General features: G+C 43.1%; 6 protein-coding genes across 6 annotated transcripts; 2 read left to right on the plus strand and 4 right to left on the minus strand.

Moving 5' to 3' along the window:
- Nucleotides 1-2,106: 2,106 nt before the first annotated feature.
- Nucleotides 2,107-4,899, minus strand: BCIN_01g00170 (hypothetical protein). Its single transcript, XM_024690141.1, has 2 exons — nucleotides 4,210-4,899; nucleotides 2,107-4,139 (listed from the first exon to the last, which is right to left on the minus strand). The coding sequence occupies exons 1-2, from the start codon at nucleotides 4,508-4,510 to the stop codon at nucleotides 2,569-2,571; spliced, it is 1,872 nt and encodes a 623-aa protein (XP_024545909.1). The 5' UTR covers nucleotides 4,511-4,899; the 3' UTR covers nucleotides 2,107-2,568.
- Nucleotides 4,900-6,770: 1,871 nt separating this feature from the next.
- Nucleotides 6,771-11,960, minus strand: BCIN_01g00180 (hypothetical protein). The gene is made up of 8 exons (XM_024690142.1): nucleotides 11,608-11,960; nucleotides 10,657-11,557; nucleotides 10,363-10,607; nucleotides 10,195-10,312; nucleotides 9,462-10,142; nucleotides 8,506-9,325; nucleotides 8,300-8,457; nucleotides 6,771-8,249 (listed from the first exon to the last, which is right to left on the minus strand). The coding sequence occupies exons 1-8, from the start codon at nucleotides 11,815-11,817 to the stop codon at nucleotides 7,054-7,056; spliced, it is 4,329 nt and encodes a 1,442-aa protein (XP_024545910.1). The 5' UTR covers nucleotides 11,818-11,960; the 3' UTR covers nucleotides 6,771-7,053.
- A 599-nt stretch (nucleotides 11,961-12,559) lies between these two features.
- On the plus strand, nucleotides 12,560-13,955 carry Bcmho1. The gene is made up of 2 exons (XM_024690143.1): nucleotides 12,560-12,825; nucleotides 12,878-13,955. The coding sequence occupies exons 1-2, from the start codon at nucleotides 12,671-12,673 to the stop codon at nucleotides 13,716-13,718; spliced, it is 996 nt and encodes a 331-aa protein (XP_024545911.1). The 5' UTR covers nucleotides 12,560-12,670; the 3' UTR covers nucleotides 13,719-13,955.
- An 11-nt stretch (nucleotides 13,956-13,966) lies between these two features.
- On the minus strand, nucleotides 13,967-16,531 carry BCIN_01g00200 (hypothetical protein). The gene is made up of 4 exons (XM_024690144.1): nucleotides 15,776-16,531; nucleotides 15,110-15,715; nucleotides 14,908-15,057; nucleotides 13,967-14,861 (listed from the first exon to the last, which is right to left on the minus strand). Exons 1-4 carry the CDS (start codon nucleotides 16,241-16,243, stop codon nucleotides 14,196-14,198), a joined length of 1,890 nt encoding a protein of 629 aa, XP_024545912.1. The 5' UTR covers nucleotides 16,244-16,531; the 3' UTR covers nucleotides 13,967-14,195.
- A 270-nt stretch (nucleotides 16,532-16,801) lies between these two features.
- On the minus strand, nucleotides 16,802-18,899 carry Bcilv1. Its single transcript, XM_024690145.1, has 2 exons — nucleotides 18,615-18,899; nucleotides 16,802-18,564 (listed from the first exon to the last, which is right to left on the minus strand). Exons 1-2 carry the CDS (start codon nucleotides 18,792-18,794, stop codon nucleotides 17,041-17,043), a joined length of 1,704 nt encoding a protein of 567 aa, XP_024545913.1. The 5' UTR covers nucleotides 18,795-18,899; the 3' UTR covers nucleotides 16,802-17,040.
- Nucleotides 18,900-18,955: 56 nt separating this feature from the next.
- Nucleotides 18,956-19,944, plus strand: Bcrcf1. The gene is made up of 3 exons (XM_001545550.2): nucleotides 18,956-19,141; nucleotides 19,201-19,271; nucleotides 19,339-19,944. Exons 1-3 carry the CDS (start codon nucleotides 19,098-19,100, stop codon nucleotides 19,749-19,751), a joined length of 528 nt encoding a protein of 175 aa, XP_001545600.1. The 5' UTR covers nucleotides 18,956-19,097; the 3' UTR covers nucleotides 19,752-19,944.
- Nucleotides 19,945-19,948: the final 4 nt, after the last annotated feature.

A 19,948-nucleotide genomic window follows, 5' to 3' on the forward strand; every position in this document is an offset into this window, starting at 1 on the left:
AATTCAGATACATAGATACCATCAAATAGAAGGGTCAGAAGACCCGCGTAAGAACAATTCCATCTTTCCCCTTCAATTTTATATCCATCATCTTTTCTCTTACCCATCCCTTCTTCTCCTCTACCCTCCTCCAAAACGATACTGAATTCAAACGTTGTCGTTACCCAATCATCACTTTCCCATTACAGATCTATACAGATGTTCTGCTGACTGAACATTCCAAGGAATTCTACTCCGTTTCATTTCAGGGTTATTCCTGGTTTTAGTCATAGTACTCTCGAGTTGCTCCGGTAAATAAAAAAAAAGACAAACTCAACATATCTTGCTATAGAGCAGCCCCCCTCACTCCTCGGCTTCACTTCCCTCCTTTTATCTCTCTTATGAACACTGCTCTAAGCTGTAGCTCCAGCCGAAATATCTTCTAGCTATCTATATTCCCTTATCTTTTAGTGAGATTTAGAGTTCATTCTAAATAGATTAGTCTATTTAGACTAGCCAGGCTGCTAAACAACATAATTCGTCCGACGCTAACATTCCAAGGTGCTATTACCTATTAAAACCACTAGACGTTCAATTATCACGCTACTCGTCATCAACTACGTCAGAGCCTCGCATCAAAATTTCAATCGTTTTTTTGCATGTCTGTCATAGAAAAATGGATTTTATTGTAATGAACCTGGTTACCATTGGACCAGCCACATCCCTCAGGGCCCTGGCATCAAGCTAATAACATGTTATATGCCTATTCAGGGTAGAACCTTCTTCTGTCATCCTATCTATTATATAAGTCCGTTCCCCGCAATCTTTTCAAGATTTAAATACTGCGTTTCCTTCTCTCTTTCTTGCTTCTCTATTTGATATATCGTAATCTTTAAAATTGTTTAACCGTGTAGTCACATCGTCATATCCCGTGAATTCATGGCATTATCGCATATCCAAACAAAGTTATTTTAAGGCACCGGCTCCTTGAGCCAATCTCTCTACGTTTCGCCTTGTTTTTGCTCGTTTGTCTCTTTTATGGAACGTACATTTAGCATATCCTAGTCCTTATATGATTTTCAAAAACACATCAAACAATATCATCTCTCCGGTTCTTTTTTTTTCCTTTCGATTCTCTTTCACTGCATGTGGCTTAGCCCCAGGATCTCCAATAATTCTTATCTTTAAGCTTAAATCTAACATCAGATCGCCTGGGCTGATATAACCATCATACCGTACCATAATGCACTATATTAGACTTCTATCTATAGACTAGACAAATCCAGAAAACCCCAAACGTGATCGAATTAGCCCGACCGCGCCGCGCCATACTATTCCCGCCCTCTGCATCGCGCCCGAGTCCGGGAAACGCAGTCTGGATAAGCTCTAATGCGTTGAGCGGTTATGCGGGTGGGTTTCTCGGCGCCCTCGCCTGCTCTAAACTTCCGCTTCGTCACTCAGCCCACCACTGTCTCTTTCCGCAATAAGTTGAGAGGTCATAACCCCAATCGATAGACTGAGACGCTACTATACTATATGTATTATCGACATTTTAATACTATAACCTTATTACTCAATCATAATTGAACTATCAATAAATATAGTTTCCAGCAATGGAGACTATAGTCCTATGGTCAAAGATTCTAACCTCTGAATCGAATCAAATCATAATTTGGATTGCTAATTCAAGCTTATTTTATATCTTAAAACTCCGATTGTCAAACTACAACCCAAATAATCAAAAATACTCTGCTTATAAGTAATATAATAGTACTAAATTCCTAGTTACGACTATCGTATATAACTTTAAAAAGGCAACGTATAGTATAATAGAACCTAGTTATATCGGATTTTCTTCTTAAATTTACTAATTTTTCTACGACTATACTACAAATCCTTTTTATACTATATTCTAAACAACTTTCTATCAATTCCAATATGAAAATATTCTACTATATTAATATAAAGTCCTCTGAATTATACAAATCTATATCTAGAACTTCTATCTTGCTTATAATATTTTGCTATAAAAGAATTACAAGAACAGAATGTAAGATATCCTTAGAATCTAAAACTATAGAATTACAATCTGATTACTTTTATATATTAGTTACGTACATATATGATTGCTGATATATACACACAATCGCATCACAATTGAATATGTTTCATAAAAATATTAAGCTCTATATATATAGTTGTTTTAATGACTTATCTCTTTATATCAAAAACCAGATTATATCGGATTTGATTGATCGAATTTTTCAATCCGGTATAACCATGCTCTACTGTATATCACATCATATCACATCAAGAAGACAAATTGATCTAAAGAAGCAATGGTATATATCATTCAAATCCTCTGTACTTTTCCGCTCCATTCCGGCAGCCGACATTTGATCTAACAGATGTTTGCCCCCAACCCCAGCTCCGCCCACCCCCAACCAGTTTTTCCCATCCTCATCTGTCTATCAAGGATCAAGACACCAAAATAAGACAATCATTAATGTGGTAATAAAGCATGATACATAATCATATAATTACCCAATCCTAAACGCCATTGTTCCCTATCCCTTGACCTTGTAACATTTAACACATGGTCTTGTAAGCTCTCTTCCACGCAGGCCACGAAGCCTTCTCAAGGCGATCTTGTTCGATTAATGCGGGAGTATCAAGATCTCTCTTTCCTGTATCCAAATCCATATCCTTTGCCTTCATGAATGGTGTTTTATACCATAACTTGTAAGGAATGTAAAACGCCAAGACAACTGGAGCCGCCAAATACGCAAGGAAGAAACTTTTTGCAATATCAGTTGAGGACATTGATGCATATCCAATTGGCCAAATAGCTGTCCAGAATTGAGCGATGAGTACGAGACAGTTAAGAATGAATCCGATCCATGAACCGATAATTCCGACTTGGGACGTGAAGGCTAATTCGTCAAGGGTGTGACCTTGTGCTTTCCATGCGGCGCGGAATCGGATGTGTGCGAGGCAGATGGATCCCCATGTGAAGAGGGAGGAAAGACCGGAAAGGGAGTAAAGCCAGTTAAGAGCTAAGGCGGCGGTGTTTGGTCCACCAGCTACGACGTAGCAGAGGAGACCGATAACTGAAGAGAAAATGATAGAAAAGAGAGGACGTCCTTTGCGATCAATATAGGCAAGGAACTTTGGTGCCTGACCTTGTTCCGCAAGAGCGGCAAGTGTACGGGAGGAACCGTAGATGGAGGAGTTTCCGACTGAAAGAACAGAGATGAGAATAACAACGTTCATGATCGAAGGAAGAACGCCAATTCTAGCATTGTTGATAGCGATAACGAATGGGGAGGCCTTAGCATCAGTGGAGCTGGATCCCAAGAGTCGCTGATCTCCGTATGGTACAAGAACACTGACTAAGGTCAAGGCAACCATGTAAAAGAGACAGATACGCCAGAAAACTTGCTTGATGGCAGTTGGAAGAGTTTTACGTGGGTTAGCGGTTTCAGCTGCTGCTAAACCAACAAGCTCAGTACCAGCGAAAGAAAATGCAGCTGTAACAAATACAGAGCAGAGACCCTTGAAACCGTTGTTGAAGGCACCGGATACAATTTGCATAGGAGTTCCATCAGCGTTCTGGTTTGACGGATCGTCATAGCCAGCATACGTGGATGGAACAGTATTGGGATACCAATAACGAGCTCCGATATATTCTCCGCCTCCGACTTGACCTCCAGTGTTGAGAACAATGCCAAGAATGATGAATCCAATGACTGCAGCGATCTTGATGATCGAGAAGATGAACTCGGCCTCTCCATAACCTTTGACACCAAAGAAGTTGATCGCAACAATAACTACGAAGAAAATCGTAACCCAAGCAGCCGCATTAGTGTTAGCTGCACCAGGCCAATATTCTAAAGTAATTGAAGCAGCGACGATTTCCAGAGGCAAGACGACAAGCCATTGAATAGCATAATTCCATCCCATTGCAAACCCCCACGCAGGGTCGATGAATCGTGTAGAGTAAGCAGAGAAGGATCCAGAGACAGGGAAAACGACAGCCATTTCTCCCAATGCGTGAACAGTGCAGAACAACATTATACCGATGATACCATATGCGATGATGAGGGAAGCTGGTCCACCGCTTGACAAAGCAGCTCCAGATGTGACGAAAAGACCAGTACCTATTGGTAGCACCATTAGCATTTGTATTCATTGTTTTGAATCTACGTCACGCAAGATGGCTTCACATACCGATAGAACCACCAATTGCAATCATCTGCAAATGACGGGGTTTTAATTCTCTAGCCAAACCAGAGTTTGCAGTGGCTTCAGCAGCAGCTCTGTGATCAAACCCTGAGACATTTGATTCGAGTCCATCGAGACCTCTTTGACTTGGTTTAGTCACAGCAGCATTAGGATCTCTCTTGAAGCTGTCGACAAATCTTGTTGACCAAGGTGCCTTTGTATCTGCCATATATGCCTCTCGACTGCCAGTATGAGTGGTAGTGAGAGGGGGATTACCCTTTTCGGAATCATATTTTGGTTCCTCCATTATATCGAAAGACGAGAGGTGATTGTGCCGAGTGCTATTTGCTGTTGATATCCGAAGGTATCAATTATTAAATATGACAGTGAATGCGAAAAAGAAGAAAAATGACTGCTCAACAACTTGAGTACCCGACTCAAATAACCTTCTCGGGGTAATTTGTATTATGGTAGATGAAGAAAGGGAGGGAGGGGATCTAGCAGTACAGTGGGAAATGCAGCTTCTATATCACCTTTCTCGAGGGAACCCCAATCTACTTGATCAACATAGCTTATACCTAGAAGAGAAAGCGTGTTTACCGGAAAGATTTCCACTTAAGATGCATCCACTTGCAGTTTTCCCATGAATCCACACTAAACCACACCTCTTACCCTTCACCCCTCCACCCGATCTCCAGATATACCTATTTTGTCGGGCCCAGCTAACAAATTGGTCCACCCAAGATGCTTAGCAACCAATACTAAGATATTAGCTATCTCTCAAGTCCTTGAATTATTCAAGGATAATGTTTCTAGTCTCTTATTTCCATTGCTTCTCTAAGCTCGCTCATTCTCTTGCTTCTTGACAGGCTGTCTTTGGCTGCACACTGACTGACATGGAATTTTTATGACACAATGCCATCTCTAAACACGACTAAGATCTACCTCCACATTTTGCCACGTCGAATCAAATCTGAAGGATTCTCAAGGATACAACCTTGCAGACTTCGAAAGGATTTAATTAATGCACGACGGTAAAGGCTTGGTTGGGTTTATTGTGGGTATGGAGAAGAGGCCGCGTGAAACTCGGATATTAGTGCTTGTGACATTAGAGATAAGAATGGCTGGATTTAAAATAAATTGGACCGATTGGTTGACATAAGAAATATCATGTGATGAAACCTAAAAGAACATTATTTCCGTATGCAAAAGGATTCAAGGTTAAAAGGTCAAGGGTGAAGGGGATCAACAGCTTTGAAGTCGTTCATCAGTGGTTCGTGGACGTTTGATGGTCTTAAGAGGCGTTCTCGAAGGCGTTCACGGAAGGCTGTTCGAGGGGCGTTACATCCGATGTTGCCGAGAAGAATGAAGGTTTCTGTTGTTCGAAAACCTTCTCTGCAGAGAAGAAGGCTTACGTCAAACGTCATATGTGTATCATACTATTTAAACCACTGCGATATCAGCAGACAGACTTGGATATTGCCCATTGGATATCCTTTCTCATAGCATTCAAGCTAATCCCGTGGCCGATAGTTCGTAACTTCCCCCTCTCCAAGCAAAATCCATCGGGCCAAGATTCATCTCGGCCTTCAATCCAGACTTTTTGGAAGACCGACTACCAATGAACTTCCCCAGGAAGTCCACTTTTCCATACGACACTAACCACTCAAGAGCTAGTATCTCCGACCCAGAAAAACTAACTCTTGATAAGCTCTTAGTCTCTCAGGCATCATCAAAAGCAGCCGCCCTCTCTCTTCCCAACCCGCCATTATCTATCAGTGGAGCTTCGTCGTCTCTTCCCCAACTCAAACCTCGTATCCACTCAACGGGCAAACACTGATAACAAACTGGATCAACAATGCTCCCCACGCAGAATTCGGCGAGACCGACCTGATTTATTTTGCCTATCTAATCTATCAAACTTTATCGAAACAGCAGGGCCCTCACTGATATCAGATACCAACCCGCACAGATATTTAAAGAAACAATTTTGTAAATACCAAACCTCATCGCCTAACAATCCTAACAATCAACAGTCGCATTTACATGGATATGGCACAACGTCGAGATTTGGCACCACGCGCATTCTGTACCTCATTTTGCAGTTAGTGATTTCGTTGAATCTTTTAATGAGAATCCAACAATAAGACTATACAATTTTATTAAAATCAAGTCGAATTAATTATGGCCTTCTAAATTAAGACGAGATGTTTTTGTTTTAATCTCTGCTAAAAGCCTCAAAAAGCAAGCCCCTTCATTTCTCGCTTCTGATTGGCACTCAAATGGACACTCAGATTTATTCATCGGTGTTCTAATCTCTCTTTAATTTCAAATTCACCCTGCAGTAAATTCATTGGATGGCTTGACGAATGCGGATTCCCAATACGACCTCATGAATTCTCAGGCTATCGGTGTTCTTGCAATCCACATGTGTACTCCGTACATTTTCATATATAACTTCACTGATAAGACACCGACGATGATCATGATACTAACAAAAAGGTGACGAATCCACGGATGATTTCCTCTGCATAACGCCTCAATCTTTACACAGAGCCCATTATATATATATAGTGCAGTGTTCCTGCCGTATGTATGCAAGTCATAAGTAATTTAATGTACAAAGTATAATTACTTCTAAATTACGCCTTACCCGAAGCCTCCCGAAACAACTGATAACGATTTCCGAGTATGGACGTTCCGTCGGGTGAAGGTGACGTATCTAACTGTTGGAAATCCCACGTCGGGAAACCTTAACTTTTTCGCCTTCCTAACTAATCTCTAACTATCACATCTCCAGCGGTTATAGACCCGGTCGACTAAAGTCATGAAATTACCCCCTTCTCCAAATTATGAATCATACAATTCCCTAAACGCGTCCTCCTTCTCCATTAATTCCCCAAATCGTCCACTCTCTACCACCTCTCCATTCCCCAACAATACAATGCGGTCAAAATCCGCAATTGTATCCAATCGATGCGCAACAGCCAGAATCGTACACCCCTCAAAAACCTCCCTAATAACCCTTTGCATCAATTTATCCGTTTCGCTATCCACACTGCTCGTCGCTTCATCCAATACAATAATTCTTCCTCCTCTTAAAATGGCTCTCGCTAAACAGAATAATTGCCGTTGACCGTGTGAGAAGAATTCCGTATCGAGTTGCGCATCTAATCCTCCTTTAGAGGAAATGAGAGACCAGAGTTGTACTTTTTCTAGCGCAGAGATTATTTGAAGGTCGGTGTGAACACTGTACGGATCGGCGTTTGTTCGGATAGTACTGCGTAAGAAAAAGGGATCCTGAGGAACAGCATTCAAGCGTGCCCGTACCGTTTGTCGAGGGATTGTGCTGATATCTATACCATCAACAAGAATGGAACTTCCGGGATGAAGTTCCAACATGCGGAAAAGAGCTGCGACGAGAGAACTCTTGCCACTTCCACTTCTACCGCAAAGCCCAATTTTCTCTCCAGGATTTATAGAGAGGTTAAGATCATGGATTACCGGGACTGATGTTGATGTATAAGACGCTTTTACATTTTTGAATTCAATAGCTCCAAATGCTGGCCAATTTTCTGGCACAGTTTCAACTTCGGATGGTAAGTTCTCGCTTACAGTTGTTGCAGCGAAATTCTTAAGACGAGACACTGCCCCAACGGCTGTTTCCATAAGGGTCCATTCCTTGATAATCAGAGTGAGTGATTGGTTAAAAGTCATAACGTTCAAAAGAGCAAGACCAACATAGCCCGGGCTAATATCGGTTCGAAGTTTGACAATGAGCACCATGAGAATTACTGCAAGGGCTGTAACGAGAAGATCGAGGACAAGACCTAGCCAGCGTTGAATACAGAACAGAAGGTAATAGGGCTTTTGAGATGTGTCTAACAATGCAAGATTTTGCTCGCGAAAAATTTCGGTCCAACCAAAAGCTCGGATGGTAGTTAGACCACTAAGAGTTTCGATAAAATGGGAGTACAAAGGGGATTTTGCTTCTAGGTCTAAGAGGCGCATTTGGCGAGATGTCCTGAGATAGAATTTTTGCAGCACTATTTTTCGGTCAGCAATCACTCACATAAGAAGATGTGTGTCGACTTACCCCAGACTGTTAGACCGATAACCGGAATAGTTGCGGCAAAATACCCCGCAGATAGAGACATTAGGATAGCTCCCATCAATGCTTGCACAATGGACAATGAGAGATCAACCATTGCATACGGAAGGTCTCCATCAATTATAGACATGTCTTGACTGAATCTGAGTCTGAAGTTAGTAAGATTCCGATAGTACAACCCAAGTACATACCTATTCGTAGTCGTTCCAGTATCTGTGGCGGTGAAGAAAGAAAGAGGTGCTCCCATCACGGAATCCAGCAACCTCTGGTGAAGGACTCTTGCACTTTTCGGCATCATATACAACATCAAATGGAAAATGTTTGCCACGAATCCAATCAAGGCAACAGCAGATAGCATTCCATATATTCCAAGCCAGTATGGGTTTGCTCTATTGCCTTCAACAGCGACAGCTCGAGTCCAGTAAGTCAGAGCAATTTCCGGTAATTTCGATGCTGCTCCAAATATGAAGACAAGGAGGAAAAAGATTCCGGTTGGTACCCATCCAATAGAGGCAAAATAATATCTGTATACTGAAGCATCACCAGTTTGTCGATTCAAATCTGCTACTTCATTCATGAGATCATCATTTTCGACAGTTGCGAATGGACTTTGCTTCTGGGTCGTCTCCTTCGTATCAACTTCTCCGGTGTCACCTTCCTCTGATCTATGTCGAGTCTCCAAATTCTCCACATAGCCACCAGTAGTCTTTAAATAATCAAAGGTACCTTGTTCGATGATCTGACTTGATTGATCCAATACGATGATACAATCTGAATATGCTAACCTGTGAACGGCGTGAGTGACGAGAAGAACAGTGGTTCCCATTTCGTGGAAAAGTCCTTGTTTTCCGAAAAGTCTTTTGAAAACCTGCTCTTCTGTTTCTGAATCAAGCCCAGAGAACACGTCGTCAAGAATGATGAATTCATTCTTGGCGTAAACCGCTCTTGCAAGTGCGAGTCGTTGTTTTTGACCGCCGCTTAGAGAGATACCTCCACTTCCTACACGAGTAGCTATGATTTCGTCAGTGCACTCGAATTTTCAAATTTTGAGAAAGCAGAAGAGAATTGTGAAACCGCACTCCTCTATGACAAGCACAAGCAAGACATTGAAAAGAGTCAAAAATGAATTTAACCGAGAAGAGCTTACCACTTCCATTAGGCAAAATCGCGATGTCATGCTCCAAAGCGCAAGCTCGAACAACCTGATCATACCAAGGAGAGTCAAAGGTTGTTGGACCTAAAATGTTGTCTTGAATGGTCCCATTCTGAATCCATGGACTTTGTTCAACGTACGCCGTTCTAGCGGTCTTGGCATAGATGAAGCCCTTTGACGAAGGCGTTTCACCAAGTAATCCTTTGAGTAGAGTACTCTTTCCGCAGCCTACAGGACCAATGATAAAAAGCGATTGAGAACATGGTAGCGTAAAACTAAAGTCATTTATCACAGGACGAGCGTCCTGACTCCAAGCAAAGCTAGCATTCTGGGCAATAATCATTGCTGAAGGATTTAATGCAGGTGACATGTCTTTCAGTTCGATACCTTGGCTAGAATCGCTGGTGGTGTCTGATGATTGAGATCCTGACAATGGCAGACGATGGTCTTTTCGTGCATCCGATAACATGAAAGTTTGAATTCTATCAAAACAAGCAACGGCAGAGTTAATTTGAGGTATTGTCCTCACTAATGTATTCATTGGGTCTGCTAAGAGAGCAATAAGAGATAGCGATGTGTATGCTGTCGAGGTACTCAATGTACGACCGGTAACATTGGCTGAGATCACAAACACCGTGAATGTAACTAGCGGCGCTATGATAGCAGTACCGTTTGCTAGACCACAAGTTAGACGGAAGTTCCGGGTGACTGACATAAAACACCATACCTAAGAAAACACGACCACAAAGAAGCCTTCTGAATAATTGAGAAAGGTATACTTCTTTCACACGAAGAGATTGAACCATGTTAGTGAGAGATTCGGTAAACCCTAACATCTTTACAGCCTGCGTAGACTTTTAGCAAACTGTACATAAAGATTTTTAAAAGATCTGACCTTCATGGACCCTAACATAGAAGTTGTTATGTCTATGCGCGTTTGGATACCCCTGATCCAAATCTTTTGTGCGTTGCCCATCCAATTCGCCATAAGAAGAATGCTTGCAGTGCACAATAAAGCAACGGAGAAAGGAGCCAAGAAAGGCAGACCAAGTTGCCGATAAAGCAAATACATTGCGATGCCTAACTCTATTGGAACTGCCCATAGCTCGTGTATATTTGTAAATCCTTCACAGATTGTACCTGTAAGAAATGTAAGCAATGTTTACATAGGCCGTGAAGAATTTATTACTGGTATCATTTGCCATCAAAGTGACGGCAACCGACTCATCAAGAGCGGTAATACTCAAGTCAACAGTTTTTGCATATATCAAGCTTACTAATGAACCTCGTACAGCCGTGTTGAAACGATATGCCATGTGGTAATAGGCCCCATTGAAAACGGCCAATCCTAGGAAGACAAGGCCAAATGCTCCAGTCAAACTCCATCCTATGCTATCAGGCTGGCTTGGGTCGTTCGCGAAACCAACGGTTCTTTCTAGTAAGAAAGGCTGTGTATATTTGAAACCGGTTGTGCAAAGTCGAGGTACAATCCCAAGAGCAAATGCTCCACGTGTAGCTTTCAATGTTGACCAAAGCAAAGAATACGATCCGGTTTGATTGCTTGCATCCCACGTGCTCCTTGCTCTGGAGTACAAGTAATTTGAGCTCATTTCCTCACCAATGGGATACAAGTCTTCGTTTTTTATAACCCGTTGAAAACCGGTGGTCATGAGGGTATTCAACCACCAAAAGAAGCTGCGACTATAAATACCACTAGTAGTCTCTGGTGATGTGTTTCGATATCTGTCAAGTAGAATGTGACGCTTTTCCATCGCCTCGACAATGATGACCATGATTTTAACGCCAAGAGCACTAGTGAAGACTGCAGCAGTTGGATTGTTTGCATGAACTAACCAAAGTGACCTTGCCCTGGCTATATCGAAAGGCAACGTAAGCAAAAGCCATACATTGATGAGAGCAGACGGCCTGACAGAGTGGAGATGCTCAAGATGTGATAAAGCAAACAAGGCGAGGGCATCTACAAGTAGAAGAGCGGCAGCAGGTATTGTTGCACGTGTCTTCAATGTTGACGTTGTAGTATTCATAACTAAATAAACCGTTTGCATGACTGTGAAAACTCCTAAGAACATCTGTGGTAGCATTAGTTTTCATTTCATCTCGCTTGAATAATCAATCGTACCAATTTATTGCTATGCAAAAAGCTAGAATTGACTTTTCTAGGTTGACCATGAAGCATCCATATTCGAATTGGTAGTAAGAGAAGTAAGATGACTGATGGTACAATTGAAAGAATAACATCTTCGAATAGTGGAGTAAAGTCAAATCCCACGGACTTGGCTGGACCGAAGTCATTGATAGGGACATCAAGACTGGAAGTGTTACTCGACATGATTTCCAATTCGTTGATTGCTATTTCAAAGAGCAAAATTGAGGCGAACAGAAAAAGAGGTACATATATAAACAACTATTTATCGAGTCACTTGCAGATGGAAAGCTAGCCTATGCTACCCATGTCATGATGTGTCATCGGCCATGATCGGAGTTGAACACCGGAGTGGGAGAACAATAATAAGTAAGCTCTATTCCTATTCCGTGATTTGAAATCATCTCGCCATGAACACTCACTATGACTGCGGATCAATTTCTGACGTTATCTAGAGCGAAATCGTTGCCTAGAAAAAATCAATGTACAGGTATGCACGCCAAGATAATGGGCATATATCATAATTGTCCTATTCGATCTCGCAAATTCGAACATCACATCGTCGTCACTAAACGCGTGTTGAACACCAAGAGCTGCGCAAACACATCAAGAGCCTCAGCGTTTCAAGGATGTGTACACCCGAAGAAGAAGGTTTGACAAAGGACGACGCGTACCAGGTAAGCATTGGATGAACTTCCAAATGCGATGGAATGGAGGAGCCCTATAATCTCACGAAGATACCAGCAACGTCTGTGAAAGAACAGAACAACGCATTTTCGCCTGTCTCCATCAAAAACAAAGATGTCACTAGCACTGCTCCATATGGGAAAAGAGACGAGGGTTAGTGCTACACCGCCTGAACTTCGGGAATCAAACAATATGCAAGGTTAAGCTCAGCTACCCCGCCATTCTCACCCCCACACCTCACGATAACCGCATCATATCAACAACCACACCATCATCATTCAAGAACCCACAGCAAACACATTCAAGAATCTGCAACCACAACCATCTTATTTCGAAGGCGTTGCAGAACAACATGGGCAGTACTCGAGAAGCCAGCCACGCCGGCTCGTGGTATACATCAAATCCGAGCAAACTATCCTCGGAACTCGACAACTGGCTATCCCAAGTCCCCTCCACTATCTCCGACACAAAACTGCCTATTCCAGGTGCCCGAGTCATTATTGCACCGTAAACTATCCCCGTACATCTCTCCTCGTCAAAACTCTCTAACAAATCAAAGCCACGCAGGATATTCCTATTCCGGACCTGCCGCCGCCTGGGCCTACGCAACCCTCGATCTCTCCACCGCAAAACGAGTTTTCCTCCTCGGGCCCTCTCACGCTTGGTACCTCACTGAATGTGCGCTATCCAAACACTCCAAATATGCCACTCCCCTAGGAGATCTAACAATCGACACCGCTCTCGTCCAAGAGCTATCCGCCACGGGCGAATTCAAAAGAATGTCCACCGACCAAGATGAAACCGAGCACTCTCTAGAATTGCATCTCCCCTACATCTACAAACTTCTTTCTCTCAACTTCCCCTCTCCCTCGTCCTTCCCCCCTCTAATACCCATCCTCGTCGGCAACACCAACGCGGCCACCGAGCGAAAATTCGGTTCCATTCTCGCACCCTACCTCTCCGACCCCTCCAACATTTTCATCATCTCTTCCGATTTCTGCCACTGGGGTTCTCGCTTTCAATACACATACTATCTCCCTGCGAGCCCGTCCGCCGAAGTCCGCGACAAATCCGGCGGGTACTCACTTTCGCGCCGGGACAAAGCACCGACACAACCGCCAATCCATGAGAGTATAGGCCGCTTAGATCAATTATCCATGAGTGCTATTTCCGGGGGCGTGCATCAGGAGTTTCTGGATAATTTGGAAGAGACAGGGAATACGGTTTGTGGGCGACACCCGATTGGAGTTATAATGGCGGCGATTGAGAAAGTGAAGGAGGAGAAGAGTTTAGATGGGGAAAAGGGAAAATTCAAATTCGTGAGGTATGAACGGAGCAATGAAGTCACGAGGGTGGATGATGGGTCGGTGAGTTATGCGAGTGCGTATGCTGTGCTGTAAATGTTGGTTTGCATTCTAAAGTTGATGATGAGCGATGATATGATGATTTGACGATTTTTTGGTGTTAAGATGGGTCAAATGCTCGGCGTATAATATTCAGGAATGGAGTATTCCGGAGATTTGCATTCTTACATTCTTTCCAAATCGATTTCTAATGCATATGAATCAAATAGTCCCATTAGATTGATTCTCTGAAACAATAATAAATTAATCGATTAATCTCTAGCTTCAAGTCCACAAGTGAGGAATGTCAAAATGTGTTTCATCAGGTGTGTATGTATTCTATCTAGGTTATTGATCTTCAAGGACGGATTTCTAATGCTATCTATTCACCTTTCGGACGGCTCTGTTTTTTCCTGGTTATTTTTGTCTTTTCTCCCCCCTTTCTCCTTATCGACACAATTCTTCTTAAGCCTATACACGCTCCTCATCCATGACATCTTATCCCATGCATCCCACCTCCTTTCAACCTCTTTTTCAAAGTTCCAAATTTCTCCCCCAAAACGTCATCCCCTGAATCGCTCTCGTCAAGCTCCTTCCCAAACTTGCCAGACCAATCCAAAACCTATCACCCTTCTGATAAAGCTGATCAAGCTCCATAACTCTTTCCTCCTCCATTGCCCACACATTCTCCCCCTTGACCCACGTCCCTAATACCTTCAAATTTCTCAGTTCCTCCACCCCTTGTCCCTCCATCCCCATCACATCCCTATCAACCACAATCCAATCAGCCCACTTCCCGATCTCAAGGGCTCCCGTTTTATTTTCCAAATTCCAACCCCAAGCTGCATTACGCGTGAAACCATGAATTGCCTGTTCAATACTAAGACTTTCTTCCGGATACCAACCTTCTTTTCCTGAGGGTGAAGTTCCAGTCTTAGGATTGAGACGAGTTACTGCGGCATAGATACCATGAAAAGGATTCGGTGGTTCAACCGGGAAATCAGAACCAAGGACTGGCCCAGGATATGTTGATGTATTGTTATGAACAGGAGAGAAAAACGAACGCATGCGATAAGCAGAATTAGAAAGTCGTTCTTCACCGAGACGTGATGATGCATAGGCCATGTCAGATGTAGCATGTGTTGGCTGAATACTGGGAAGAATACCCATGTTTGCAATGCGTATTTGGTCATCGGGATGCTGCGAAGTTTGTTAGAAAGACATCAGCTGTTGATCTGGAACGTACTATAATTTGAGCGTGCTCAATTCTTAGCCTCTTTCCTTCATTGCATCCATAGCAATCAGATCCTAGAACTGCTTCGAATGCATTGATAGCAGCTCTATTGGCTCGATCGCCAATAGCATGAATATTGATTTGGTAATCCCACTCGTAAAACTTAACGAATCAGTAAATATCATGCACAGAAAATAGGAAAGTAGTAATATACCTTCTTAACAACTTCCGTTAATTCAGTCTCGTTGATCAACATCATTCCACTAGTCTCAGGTTTATCCGAATATGGTTCCAACAATGCCGCGCCCCAAGAGCCTAAAGCTCCATCCGCAAAGAGTTTTATCCCTCCAAACAATAGCATATCACCTCCACCAGATCCATCTCTTATCACTTTCACCGTTCGCAACTCTTGATGACAAAAAGTATTTCTCTCATCACACTCAGCCATCACACGAATTCTAACAGTCAATTCGTCTCTCCTAGCCAAGTCTTGCAATATTTTCACATCTTCCATTCGCATACCAGCGTCACTCATAGCCGTAATACCTACCTTATTTAACTCCTCCATTGCGGTTTTAAGCCAGCGTACTTTCTGGGATGCATCTGGCTTAGGCGCGAGAGGATAGATGTAGTTATCCATTGCATTATCGCAAAAAACACCAGGTCCAGGATTCGTAATGATTTCTCCACCTGGAGGCGATTCAGGTAGAGGATCCGGAAGAAGAGAGAGGACCTTTTCTGAAGTCCACACACAATGTATATCAACTCTATCGAGCATAATGTACAAATCCTTCAGTTCCGGGTCTTCAGCAAGTTGTTTCTAGAATTTTCATTAGCAGAGTTCTTTACCTAATACAAGAATGGAAAGTTGAATTCATACAGCTGTCGGCATCACACCTCCAAAATGGGCTTGATCCCATCCCACTCCCCTAATCCACTTCTCCCTCCCTCCATAACCTTCTCCCTCGTGTCTTCCCAGCCATTCTTTAATCCTGCTCTTCACATCATCCACGCTTTCCGCCTCATACAAACTCACACTCTCGAGCATCTCTCCATACTGCAAAATATGCCCATGCGATTCAATAATACCAGGCAACACATATCCATTCAGCCAAACAATTTTTTCTCCCTCATCTGCCTTTGGCACTCTTTCCAGAAGTTCAGTTACTGCATCGATCCTGACACGGAAACATTTCGGATTAGGAGTGTCAGGAGAAAGGGTGGTGATGGTATATGGCTCGCGGACGCAGTAGAGGGTTGAAGAGGTCCATGTATCGTAGAGAGAATGCAAATTGGCAGTTATAAAAAGTATGAGATATCCTACAACGAAGAAAGCGAGAGGATGCATTATATTCTATTTATCCTATCCTACTTGGCAGAATAAGAGACCGCCAGTGGAAAGGTGGAAGTGAGGGTGGTTTATATCACCATGTATGTATGCGTTTTAACTTCGAAAGAGATAAGGAATGTTTCATTCGACGTTGTGTGATGAAGGTGTTATGCTGTACTACATTGAATTCAATTGGATTGGATTGGATTGGATTGGGATGCCTTGATTGATTGCAGATCGTCGTTTTTCGTTCTTTCCTATATGAATTGGGTAACAATATGGATACAAATATAAGTAAGGTTACCCGACTAAAAGAAGAAGTTGCGGATTCAAAGGTGGGCGTTGACATGTGATTACTAGACGGGAAGAGAATCGATCGTTTCTTAATTTCAAAACTCGCAATAGGATTCTGTCAATTATTCTATCCCTTCGCTCTTTTCCTTCCATGAATAGACGTTTCCGAAAGGAATGATAAACTCAACATGAGTTTACAGAGTTGGGTTGCGAACAAATTACTTCCGGTGAGGCTTCAATTTCTGTTCAGTCCCACCAAGAAAAGAATTCTCCTTCCTCAAGTATCTACGCCAATTTGAAATTTTAGCCACAAAAGAACCACATATAAAATCTACGATGTCTTTGATTATAATCTATGCAACGCCATAAAGTCATCGCCTTATCCAAGGAATTTTATCTACAACGAACGACCCAAAAACGCCGAGCTAATAGAATGCATAGTTCCGCCCATAGATGGTAAATATTCACTGCTTACACATCTCTCATCATCATAATCCTCCAACCCTCCCAGAAGCCAGAGTCTACGATCTCAAAAACGTCTTGAAGACCTGTGAATCTGTACAATCCGTCCAAGGATATCCGATTTCCCTCAAAAATCTCTCCAAATCCTTGACCTCATCGTCCGGACACAGAATACCCGTTAGAATCTTTCCAATATCACTTCCCGCATTACGGTATTGGAAAAGACTTATATTGAATCTCGGTCTCAAGGTAGTGAGGAATTTCTCTAGCGCACCTGGTCTTTCAGGGAAGTTGAACATATAAAGTCGTTCGTTTGGTACCGCTGAACGGCCACCCACTAGGTAGCGAATGTGGGATTTGGCAAGTTCGTCGCCGGAGAGATCAGTAGGTGACATGCCACTGGATGAGATGCGACCAAGGAGAGATTGAAGCTCTTCGTCTCTTTGTGATGCAGGGGAGGTGAGAGAAATACCAATGAGTACATTTGCTACTTCATCCGTGGCATATCGGTAAGAGAATTCGGTGACGGCATGTGGCATGACGGCTTTGATAAGTTCAGAGAAGGCGCCAGGAATTTCGGGTATGCTGACACTAAGAAGTGCTTCTTTGCGTTCTCCAAGAGCTGCACGCTCGGCAACAAATCTAAGACGATCAAAGTTCATGTTTGCTCCAGAAGCGATAGCTACAAGATTTCGAGAGGTATCGGGAGATGGGTTGGCCGCAACATATTTCTTAAGCCCCGCTAATGCGAGAGCTCCAGCTGGTTCCACGATGGATCTTGTGTCTTCGAAAACATCCTTAATAGCTGCGCATGTCTCGTCCGTAGTGACTTGAATAACATCATCAATGACCTCTTGGCATATTCTGAATGTTTCCTCTCCCACATTCTTTACCGCCGCGCCATCGGCGAATAAGCCCACTTCCTTCAACGCCACTCTCTTTCCAGCTGCCAAAGATTGTACCATAGCATTCGCATCATAAGTCTCCACTCCAATGATTTTCACATGCGGAGCAATACGCTTGACATAAACGCCAATCCCCGCAATCAAACCACCACCACCCACACAACAGAAAATAGCCTCCAGCTTATGAATATTCGTTTGTCTGAGAAGTTCCATACCAATAGTACCTTGACCCGCAATAACATATGGATCATCAAACGGTGGAATATTCGTCAATCCATGTAGTTTCTCCAATCTTCCACACTCCTCCTTCGCCGCATCAAAGTCCGGCCCATGCAATACTACTGACCCTCCCAATCGCGTTACATTGAGATGTTTGATACTGGGTGTTCCTTCAGGCATAACAATCGTAGCAGGCATCTTGAGTTTTCGCGCCGAATACGCAACGCCTTGTGCGTGATTTCCCGCCGAGCATGCGACTACACCTTTCCAACTAACTTTGGGATCCAGATGTGCCATTTTGTTATATGCACCTCTCAATTTGAAACTGAAAACCGGTTGCAGGTCTTCGCGTTTTAGTAGAACATTGCATTCTAATCGATTGCTGAGGTTGACGGCTGGAGTGAGGGGGGTCTCATTGACGACTTCATAAACTCGAGAAGTGAGGATCAATCGTAGATACTGATCAATTGATTAGCCGCAGCTCTTAGAATACAATTGAGCATACTTACATCAGGATATCCAGTTGGCAGCATAAATTCCTGCGGAATAATGCTGCTAACTTTTGATTCTGTTCTTCCTGATGGCGGTGATGGATTTGCTGAATATTCCGTCAAAGAAAAGGAAGCAAGACTAGGAGTTCGGAGGTGATTTGGAGGATTCTCTCCATTTGTTGCTGATCCGTTCTCCATATCTGAATGTATGTATTGATTTTCAATTGAGTATATTTCTTTGGTGTTGTTGAGAATCGAGTCATAAAGTTTAATATGGTTTTATTTGCTCCATTCCCACCTTTCGATATCGGAGCTGAATCTCTCCAATTATTTTTTGCAGGGATTCTTCAAATTCCGATGATATCACGACCTAAGGTTGCATTCTGATTCGATGCATTTGGAGGGGCAAAGCTTTTGATAAAGCTTTGGAACATCAATAACTTCACATATTCACCATCTATCAGGTATTCTAGTATCGCAAAGACGTGTTAATCAAGAAATATGTCGAACAGTACTCCATTGCCGTCGTCTTTCGATGGCGATACGTATGTGCCAATTTTATCAAAAGCTTTTGCTCACTCATTCATAGCTAATGGCCTGATAGTGATTTCTATGAAGAAAATCGCTGGCAGAAATTAACCCGCCGTCTCAAAGAAGAGCCTCTCATTCCTCTGGGTACATCACCTCTCTTCTCCTTCTTATTTTCTCTCGATGCTCTTGTACTAACCAATTCCCCTCCCAGGTTGTATCCTCACCTCCCTCGCCCTCGTCGGCGCATCCCGCTCCATCCGAGCCGGCGACCACAACCGCACTCAACGCATGTTCCGCGCACGTATCTACGCGCAAGGTTTCACCCTCTTAGCTATGGTTGCCGGATCCATGTACTGGGACTCCGATCGTAAGAAGCGCAAGGAATTCGAGGGAGTATTGGCGGAAACAAAAGCTAAAGAGAAGAATGAGGCGTGGATTAGAGAATTGGAGGCCAGAGATGAGGAGGAGAAGGAAATGAGGAGGGCGAGGGACGAAAGAAGGAGAAGAGCGGAAGGAAGACCGGCGCCAAAGGCTGTGGTAACGGATGCGCCAGCGGAGGAAGGGGAGAAGCCAAAGGGGGGAGTCATGGAACAGATGAGCGGTTTGGTGTGGGGAAAGAAATGAGGGTTGTGGTGATTGCGTACTATAACGGATGTATATGGGAAGTATAGCATTGAAATTTGGTGTTTGGTGTGGTTATCGGATATGTATAAGTTATGGGTTACGGAATTGTACAAACTCCATTCATTTATCGATATTATTCTAGCATTGGTCGTGGGTCATTTATGTAGTAAAATTGCAATGTTCTTCATATCCAAAGC

This window comes from Botrytis cinerea, chromosome 1 (assembly GCF_000143535.2).
Source record: "Botrytis cinerea B05.10 chromosome 1, complete sequence".
Lineage (NCBI taxonomy): Eukaryota > Fungi > Ascomycota > Leotiomycetes > Helotiales > Sclerotiniaceae > Botrytis > Botrytis cinerea.

What these genes read in the sequence shown, in the direction of transcription:
- BCIN_01g00170 (XM_024690141.1), bottom strand. Translation starts at nt 4,510, where the DNA reads ATGGAGGAACCAAAATATGATTCCGAAAAGGGTAATCCCCCTCTCACT. An exon ending in TGCAATTGGTGGTTCTATCG is followed by an intron (nt 4,140 to 4,209) that starts GTATGTGAAGCC and finishes TGCTACCAATAG; the next exon opens with GTACTGGTCTTTTCGTCACA.
- BCIN_01g00180 (XM_024690142.1), bottom strand. Translation starts at nt 11,817, where the DNA reads ATGTCGAGTAACACTTCCAGTCTTGATGTCCCTATCAATGACTTCGGT. An exon ending in TTTGATGGCAAATGATACCA is followed by an intron (nt 10,608 to 10,656) that starts GTAATAAATTCT and finishes CATTTCTTACAG; the next exon opens with GTACAATCTGTGAAGGATTT. An exon ending in TATCGGTCTAACAGTCTGGG is followed by an intron (nt 8,250 to 8,299) that starts GTAAGTCGACAC and finishes ACCGAAAAATAG; the next exon opens with TGCTGCAAAAATTCTATCTC.
- Bcmho1 (XM_024690143.1), top strand. Translation starts at nt 12,671, where the DNA reads ATGGGCAGTACTCGAGAAGCCAGCCACGCCGGCTCGTGGTATACATCA. An exon ending in GCCCGAGTCATTATTGCACC is followed by an intron (nt 12,826 to 12,877) that starts GTAAACTATCCC and finishes AACAAATCAAAG; the next exon opens with CCACGCAGGATATTCCTATT.
- BCIN_01g00200 (XM_024690144.1), bottom strand. Translation starts at nt 16,243, where the DNA reads ATGCATCCTCTCGCTTTCTTCGTTGTAGGATATCTCATACTTTTTATA. An exon ending in TAACGGAAGTTGTTAAGAAG is followed by an intron (nt 15,058 to 15,109) that starts GTATATTACTAC and finishes TGATTCGTTAAG; the next exon opens with TTTTACGAGTGGGATTACCA. An exon ending in TTGAGCACGCTCAAATTATA is followed by an intron (nt 14,862 to 14,907) that starts GTACGTTCCAGA and finishes CAAACTTCGCAG; the next exon opens with CATCCCGATGACCAAATACG.
- Bcilv1 (XM_024690145.1), bottom strand. Translation starts at nt 18,794, where the DNA reads ATGGAGAACGGATCAGCAACAAATGGAGAGAATCCTCCAAATCACCTC. An exon ending in TGCCAACTGGATATCCTGAT is followed by an intron (nt 18,565 to 18,614) that starts GTAAGTATGCTC and finishes TCAATTGATCAG; the next exon opens with TATCTACGATTGATCCTCAC.
- Bcrcf1 (XM_001545550.2), top strand. Translation starts at nt 19,098, where the DNA reads ATGTCGAACAGTACTCCATTGCCGTCGTCTTTCGATGGCGATAC. An exon ending in TCGTCTTTCGATGGCGATAC is followed by an intron (nt 19,142 to 19,200) that starts GTATGTGCCAAT and finishes ATGGCCTGATAG; the next exon opens with TGATTTCTATGAAGAAAATC. An exon ending in AGAGCCTCTCATTCCTCTGG is followed by an intron (nt 19,272 to 19,338) that starts GTACATCACCTC and finishes TTCCCCTCCCAG; the next exon opens with GTTGTATCCTCACCTCCCTC.